This window comes from Parus major, chromosome 1, assembly GCF_001522545.3.
Source record: "Parus major isolate Abel chromosome 1, Parus_major1.1, whole genome shotgun sequence".
Taxonomy (NCBI): domain Eukaryota; kingdom Metazoa; phylum Chordata; class Aves; order Passeriformes; family Paridae; genus Parus; species Parus major.
In genome coordinates, this window is record NC_031768.1 from 43,568,957 (window position 1) to 43,577,448 (window position 8,492).

The 8,492-nt window shown below is 44.5% G+C and overlaps 1 protein-coding gene across 1 annotated transcript; it reads right to left on the bottom strand.

Moving 5' to 3' along the window:
• Positions 1-1,237: 1,237 nt before the first annotated feature.
• SLITRK5 (SLIT and NTRK like family member 5) lies at positions 1,238-8,289 on the bottom strand. The gene is made up of 2 exons (XM_015618503.2): positions 7,365-8,289; positions 1,238-6,331 (listed from the first exon to the last, which is right to left on the bottom strand). The coding sequence occupies exon 2, from the start codon at positions 6,321-6,323 to the stop codon at positions 3,456-3,458; it is 2,868 nt and encodes a 955-aa protein (XP_015473989.1). The 5' UTR covers positions 6,324-6,331; positions 7,365-8,289; the 3' UTR covers positions 1,238-3,455.
• Between the last annotated feature and the right edge of the window lie 203 nt (positions 8,290-8,492).

Genomic DNA, 8,492 nt, shown 5'->3' on the forward strand with positions numbered 1-8,492 from the left:
CCAAAAAAAAAAAAAACAAAAAAAAAAAAAAAAAAAAAAAGAGGGGAATATAACAGATCTGATAACCCACTAAAAATAATATTCAGAATTCTCAAAATAGGGTGAGTTTTTTCTTCAAACAAATTATTTTATCTCTTATCCTCTTTTTGAATCAGAGGCATACGTCCCTTTGCCAATTTCTATTCCTATCTACTTTTTCTTGCAATAAGTATCCACAGATGATATATCATTTTAGCCACTGAGTGGGAACTCCTACTTCCATTGAAGTCTTCATTCACAAATAACCCTTTCAGATATGTTTCAGGATGATTACTGACTAAAGAATATTATTTTTGATTCTGTATTCTTTTTCAAGGATTTATCTTCAGGAATGCACTTTCTGTAGGTAATTGATGTAAATTAATCTTTTTCTCCAGTAACACAAGCAATAACATGTTTTTTTCTACTGAAGGTGAGTCGTCAAAAAGATTTAAATTAATTGTTCTGGTTGTAGTGTAGACCATTAGAAAAATCCTTCATTAGCAGTTATTAAATGCATGTAGAACACATGGAAGCAGCAGTACTACCGACCTCAGAAATGGCAGCGTCAGGATGCAAACATAAACAGAATGTCAAGGGATTTCTTTCAGCTATTTCTTACAAATCCAAGCAATTCCTGCTCATTTACTCATTTGCGGATGCTGCCTCTTTGTGGCAGAATGCCATGCGCAATGTACCTTTCACAATAAGGACCTCATCCTATGTTTGTACTGACACCTATGCAAACTCATAAACATGAGGTTAGGTTAGAACCACACAGGAAAGATATATATATATACACATGAAGAGACACAAAGTTTGCAGGAGCTTCTCCTTCAATCCTTTCTGAGCTAGTCTTTCTCTGGCAGAGTCAGCGAGGCTGAAAATTTTCTTACTTATACCCATTTAACAACAGCATGCCTCTACTGAGCTTAAATGGAAGAACCAGGCCACTGGTTTCAGCAATAGTTATAAAGGCAGAGATTCAAAGTTAGGGCTGGAAAACTGCACCTCAGGCAGCCACACACACATCTCTCACTGGTGTCAATGGGAAGTCTGCAGGAGATGGAGAGCAGTGAACAGAATAGCCATTTGTTATGTCTCCTGTGACAAAAGAACACTTCTCAACTTTGCATTTCAAACTGAAATAACACTCTGCTTACTAAACTGTCCAAGCTAAATACAGTCATGCTTGTTTCTTTTTTTTTTTTTTTTTTTGCTTTTGCTCAGTGTAGGTGGCACAGAGGGAAGAACACACGCCAAGAAAACATTTTTCTTGAATTTCAACAGCCCAGTTATACAGCTTTGTTTTTGTAGAAAGTGACAGATTGTACATGGGTAGGAAAAGCAGAATAGAACAGAGCCCTTTTGCAATAAAAGATGTACCAGTGAGCAACTCTGGAAACAATATTAAATATAACCTAATGAAGAAAGAAAACACTTGTGAAATATCACTTACCCTGTTCCATATATTAAAGAACACCCCAGTAAGGAAACAAAATGTAAATATAAAACTATCCTATTCAATATGTTGTTGAAACACATATCATTGTGTTGCTTTCTGACCCATGTTATATATGCTGGTAATTACCACATGTCATGTTTCAAAAACAGAGAACACATTATGTTTGCCTAGAAACGTTAGATCTTTTTGATAAGCCTTAATTGCTAGTAAAGAGAATCCAATGTACAAACGGATTATTTTGGCCAGAAATTTTAAAGTTCAGATACTCATTACTTCAGGATCTTACATTTGAAATATTTACCAAGTGTTTATTCAGAAACTATTAAAAAATCACATGTGCTGGGATACATATGAGACATGAGTTGTCCCATCTTACAGTGATGCTGTGTTTATGAATATCCTTCCCATTGCCTGCTGCCCAAAGGGGTAAAGACATTTTATAGAGATTTGTACAGTCCATCATTTGGTCTTTCAGGATGCCAGTAAACATGTGGATCTGTACAAGTGCAATTGTACTCGACTAAACAATCATAAACTGGCTACAACAGTTGCAAAATCATTATATTTTGGTTAACTAATACAATTTTTAAAAAAAAAAAAAAAAGAAAAAAATGAAACCAACAAATCAAAAATGAAACTTTTTTTACTGATAAAATGAATGCCTTCTACATGTCCCTCACTAGTTTGCCCAACCAGACTCCTGAGCAGGAGGTTGCTAAAAGATACATTTTTTCAATAGAGAAACATGATTTTTTTTCTTTTGTGATCAGATTTTATGTCTCAGATTGTCTGTTAGGATTTGGTCATAACTGGCATTATCTATAGAGATTTAAAAGGTCCTTCTGATACTATATCAGATTTGGGAAAAAAGCTCTCTCTGTAGTGCAATACTTTAAAGCAATCCACAGACTTTGGACCCCAACCCGGGGAAAAAAAAAATAAACACTTAAACATCCCAGTATTTTTACTTATAGGAAGAATTCTGCATTCTCTATCTTAATAGTTTTTACTTTTGACTAACTTTGCTCAATGAGTGAGTCTCCAGAACCACACACATTGGTAAAGTTGTTCATGTGCTTAAGTGCCTGCAGGATGAAGGCCTAAGCTGGGACTTCTTTCACAAATAGAGATACTCAAGTGAGTTAAAAATTTGCAAGATTAGGCCCTAAAATAGTGAAGGAAAGAGAAATGCTAATGTGCATATAAAAATAGGTGCTACAATAAAATATTTTTTTTTTATATTTCATCAATAAGTTATTTTCACTAACCAGTTATGGATCATATATCTCTGCACTCTTTAATGATTTGTCCACATCTACAGTGATCCCTTTAAAGATCATAATATATTTTTTTTTTTAATTCAAAAGTCCAGAAAGTATACAAACACATCCTTAAAAAAAGGAAACCTTGTATTAAAGTCGGGGTGTGCTAATCTCTCCACAAAAGCCATTTAGACTCACCCATGGCTAAAAGGGGAAAATGTGCGCCGTACTCTTCAACCAGAGAGAAAACTAAAAATAATGTCTTTAAAAGAAAAGAAAGAAAAAAAAAAGGAAAAAATAAAGCACGACCTGAATGTGACCTGACAAGAAACCATGAAACCTCCTGCCACCTTCCCCAAACATACATGGACACCCACACAATGCCAGTGTTGTGCCCATTTTACATAATAGGTGGTTTCCGACTTCCAAACGCAGTAACAGAGGAAAAAAAAAAAAATACAAAACCAAACCAAACTGAACAGCACACCCTTTCAGAATCATTCCCCGAAGCTGAAAAGTCCTGTGCCAAGGCACTTCACCCTACAATAAAATGAATTAAAGGGGGGAAAAAGAGGAGGGGGGCGAGGTGTGTGTGTGTAGGGAGGTCAGCATTTACGTTTCTTTGTTTTGCGTGTGGTTGTTAAATACAAATACTCTAGAGAAGGAGCTGCTGAGACTGGCGAGGGGACGGGGGGCGGGGGGGCTGTTTCTCAGAACTGGCTGAATGTGGTCTGTTTTTCCAGCACTTCGAGGTAGTCCGGCTCTGCGTTTAGTTTTGCTTTTAGCTCCAGATACTCGTTCCTGTTGGGCTCTACATAGACAGTACTCGGGGGGCTGTAGAGCACCGTCTCCCGGAGCCTGGCGTCCCCCGGCCCCGGGTGCAAGTACTGGTGGGCACGCCTAAGGTCATAGTTGGGGGAGTAGGTGTAGGCGGCGGGGAGCTTGGGGTAGTCGGGGAGGGTGGAGCCGGGTGTACCCAGCGTGGAGGGGGAGTGTTTGTCGGGCTCCAAAATGCCCCTGTAAAAGCGATCGGCGTCTTGCACCGGCGAGAGCAGCTCCTCCCGCGGCTCGATGGTGCTCACGCTGTACGCGGGGCTGCGCGCCGGCGCATCCTCCCCGCCGGGCGCCGGCGGCGGCGGGGGCGGCGGCGCGCCCCCGCCGGGTGGCAGGGGGTGGCTGCTGTAGGTGACCTTGAGCTCGTGAAGGTCTTTGTAATCCTCGCCCGAGTTGCCTTCCCGGGAGCGGTAGATGGGGTTTTTGCACATGTGGCCCAGGGGGTGCGGGATGTACTCGTAGACGTGGCCGGCGGGGGTCTTCACCTTGGGCAGCGCAGCGCCCCCACCGCCGCCGCTGCCGCCGCCGCGGTGGGGCGGGTGCTGCTGGAGGTGGGGGTGGTGGTGGTGGCCGCCGCCGCTGTAGACGCTGTACTGCATGTTGAAGGAGCTCACGTCGGAGTTGTTGGCGCTGGCGTGGTCCCCCTGGCCCTTCTTGCGCCGCTTCATCACCAGGACGAAGAGCCCCGCCGCCACGAAGACGGACATGATGAAGACGAGCAGCAGGCTGAGGATCAGCACCGAGAGCGGCACCGAGGAGCTGCCGCCGCCGGCGCCGCCCGCGGGCGCGGAGCCGCCCGCCGCCGCCGTGCCATTGAGGCGCACCGTGGAGGAGGAGGGGGTGGTCCTGGCTGGCAGCTGGCCCGGGGACGGAGTGGGCGTGGAGACGACGATGTCCGAGTAGTCGGGGCACAGCAGCTCCGCCCGGACGGCCCGCATGTCGCTCTGGGCAAACTTCTTAGGGGACTCGCAGATAACCTGGTCCACCAGGACACCGGTGTTGAGCTGTTCCAGCCACAGCTTCATGCCCACCACGTCGCAGGTGCAGTCCCAGGGGTTCTCGTGCAGGTCGATCTGCAGCAGGGATTTCAGCTGGTCCAACACCCCGCTCACTGGCAGGTAGGAGAAGTGGTTGCTCCGCAGGCTCAGCCTGTAGAGAGACAGACCAGAAAAAATGTTCCCTGGCAAAGACCTCAGCAGATTGTTGTTCAAAAACAAGAGCTGAAGGTTGGGGACAGATTCAAAGGTGCCTGCCTCTATCTCCCGGATGACGTTGTACTGCAGGAAGAGGTACTGCAGGCTTTGCAGCCCATAGAACAGCTCTGGGCTCAGCCGCTCGATCCGGTTCCCATTCAGGTACAGCCTTCGCAAATTAGTTAAATCCCCAAAAGCCCGGTCCTGAATGACCGAGATGCGATTATTGCCCAGATGCAGCAAATCCAGCCCAGTGGCATCCACAAAATCTGCCCTGCGTACCAGCGCAATGTAGTTTTCCGTCAAATACATCTTCTTGGGATTATAGGGTTTGGGCTGCAGTTCAGAAATGCTCTCAATCTTCCTCTCCTGACAATTGACATTGAGGCCCAGGTCAGAAATCTGCAAGTTGCAAGTGCAGGCAGTGGGGCACTCCAAAGGCACCGGGGATTTGGTCTGGTAGGCAATGCTGGGGCCATAGTTGCTGTATCCCAGGTCTTTTGAGGGCAGGCGGGAGGTGGGGCGCACCCTTGTCTTGTTGGGTTGGCGGGTCCCTTTGGGGGGCTTCAAGGGAGATTTGTAAACAGCTGAAGAAGAAGTGGCCACGGAGTTGACTGAGGCCGGGGTAGTGTGGAAATACCCTGTAGTGCTCAATGGTGTCTGAGGTCTCATTTCATAATCAGAGATGAGCCTCCTGGGGCAGAGCTCCTGCTTAGAGACTTCATCCAAGTCTCGACCATGTAAGCGGAAAGGGGTCTCACAAACCACATCTCCCACCAGAGCAGAGTATGAGATACTGTCCAGCCAATCCTTTAGAGCAATCAACTCACAGGAGCAATTCCAGGGGTTTTCCTCCAGCTGCAGCTCCACCACTTTATCCATGTGCTGCAGGAGGCCCACATAGGGCAACAGCTTCAGCCGGTTACCCCTCAGGTCCAGGTGAGTTAAGGGCACAAAACGGAAGAGGTTGTTGGGCAGACTGGAGAGGAGGTTATCATTGAGAATCAGCACCTGCAACAAATGCAGTTTGCTGAAGGCATTAGGTTCAATGACGCTAATATAATTATAATCAACCTGTAGGTATTCCAAACTCTCTAGCCCAAGGAAAGTGTCATCCCGTAAAAGTTCCAGTTTGTTATTGTTCAAGTGCAGCCTCCTTAAACCTCTCAGACCATGGAAGGCCCCGGTTTCGATGTCTTGTATGTCATTGCTCCCCAGATGCAAAATTGAAGCCCCCGTGTAATTGACGAACTGGTTTGGGTACAGCCTGTTCAAAAGGTTCCCAGACAACAAGAGGTGGTAAACGGGGAACCTTGGTGGACTGATCTCAAAAAGGCTGATGATCCCTCTGTTTTCACAGCTCACTGTTAAGATGCTGTCCTTCTCCTCACAAGGACACGCATTATCACAGATTTCCCCATAATACTCGATGCTTTCTGCCCAGGAAAGGACTAGTGATGTTAAAGCAAATGCGATCGTCTGCAGCATCCAGATATGCATTTTTTTGTTGAGGTCCTGTTCCAAAGTTACTGTAGAGCAGCAAGCATACATTTTATTTCCTGCAAGGATAAGGAGAAAAAAAAAAAAAAAAAAAAAAGAAAGTAGCATGATAGGGTAGCCCCATAACATTTGAAATGGAAACAAAGTTTATATATGTCTTCAGTGGGGTAGAGAATAGATTGTTCACCTATCAAAAAATCCCCCCCTCCTGTCACTTCTAATTCCCATACTTTTGGAAACTGGCTGACATGCCTTGATTAAAGGGTTGATAGGCAGTTCCTTGCGAGTCAAATGCCTTCAGTGTCTAAAAAGGTGAGGTCACAGTAGGAATTGTTCTGATTCTGTTAGTGTGGGGTGAATTTCAATGCTTCTCTGGATTTCCTTTTCACAACCAGCCCCATAAATATACATAAAATGGCTGTCAGTTCAGTTTCACGTTTCTAATTTAAGAGAAAAGAAACACCATATTACAAGGTTTCCCACCTCCCCTATTCCCCAGCTCCCTCTTCCCTTCAGAACCTCCCTGCTGAACCAGTGCACCAAGGTCTTCCCCTCCTTTTACCTTGATTTTTAACCAGTGGTGGAAATACCATGGTAGGAATCCAAAGAAAAATGCTCAGTGCTGAAAATGGCATCTTAATTCAACAGAGGGAATACTGACACATTCTCCACATCACACATTTCTTAAAACTCTTTTATGTTGGTGGCTTTTTTTCTAGCTATACATTTACAAAGCACACACCCACCCACACAGACATGCACACAAGCGCACACACATGCACACACGCGCGCACCCCCAGATGACTTTTGTGCAGGAATTCTTCTGTAATGAGATTAAAAACATTAACCTCCTACTTCAGTTCACTTAACAGCTCTCTTCAATTACAGAAATTTTGTATCTTTACAAAAGCAAATAATATATAACAGATATTTGATCCCCTCCCAAGTTATACACAATGTAACAGAGCTCATTTCAAGCACAAGTCTTCTGTTTTTTCTCTCTCTCTCTCTCTCTCTCTCACACACACATACACACACACACACACACACACAGGCACACACACACTCTGAAGAAATGTTTTATCCACTCACCCAAAATTTGTGAAAAACGTAAAACATGCAGGTCATCTTCGGAGTCTCATCCATATCTGACATAGCGCTTATTCCCAATGTTCTGCAAAACTAGCCTGGTAGAAGTGGAGAGATCTAAATAGGTCTCATGAAAATATCTCATTGCCAACACTCCAAACATCAGAGTTACTGATTATAAGCAGCGATGGCTGTCAGTGCTCTTCATCCTTTATGGGAGAAAACACCCAGGCTGATTAAAAGCCAAGGAGGGTAGAAGGGAAACCCTACCATTGACCTACGTCAGTAATTTAATGCCTGAATTCCACCTAGCTGGAAACAAATCCATTCCTTTTTTGCCATCTTTCTGATTCCTCGTGGCTTTCTTCTACTTCTGCTAGTCTAAAAGTAGTATGAATAGGGAAAATAAATGCATTTTGTGTGTCGGTAGGGGAAGACCAATAAATCATCAGGCTTAAATGCTGGGATCTTGGAGCAGGCTTGCATTTTCTATCGTCCACCTCAGAGCTCCAATCCTCATGACACAACTCTGGTTTGGAGGAACGCATCCTAAAAAACGAGAAGTCTCAGTACTGCAAGACATCTCCTGTGGCATCAGGTTCAAGGCTGCAAAACTAGCACTTGCAGCAAAGGCAATCATGCAGCAAGAAATCGGAAGTCTCCGTGAATCTCTCTCTAATTCTGACCAGACGTCAACTGGATTGGAATTACTCAAAGCAAAAAAGGCTTCACTGCATAAAGGCAGCAGAAATCTTACTCAAAGGCATGTATCTAGCATTTTTTTTCTCAGCTCGATCAGATCCATTCATCCATTAACCAACAGTTCTTCGGAGAGGAAAAAAAAACCCACAATGACAACCTATTGAAAACCTGCCCGGTCAGTGTTAAACTCCCAGACATTTTACAACTTTAATTCAATTATGGTTACCAAAGGAGGCAAATACAATTTTCCCTCCCTCTCCCTTTCCCTTTCCCCTTTCTCTGACAAGAAAAAAAAAGAAAAAAAAGGCGGGGGATGGGAGGTAAAGAAAATAAAGTTGTAGCTGGCTATATGCAAGGTTGCAATCCCGCCCTGGAAACCCCTCTGTGATGACTGTGTGCTGCTGTTCTCCAGCTCCCTACAGAGGTTCA

Coding starts and splice junctions, on each gene's coding strand:
- SLITRK5 (XM_015618503.2), bottom strand. CDS start 6,323: ATGTATGCTTGCTGCTCTACAGTAACTTTGGAACAGGACCTCAACAAA.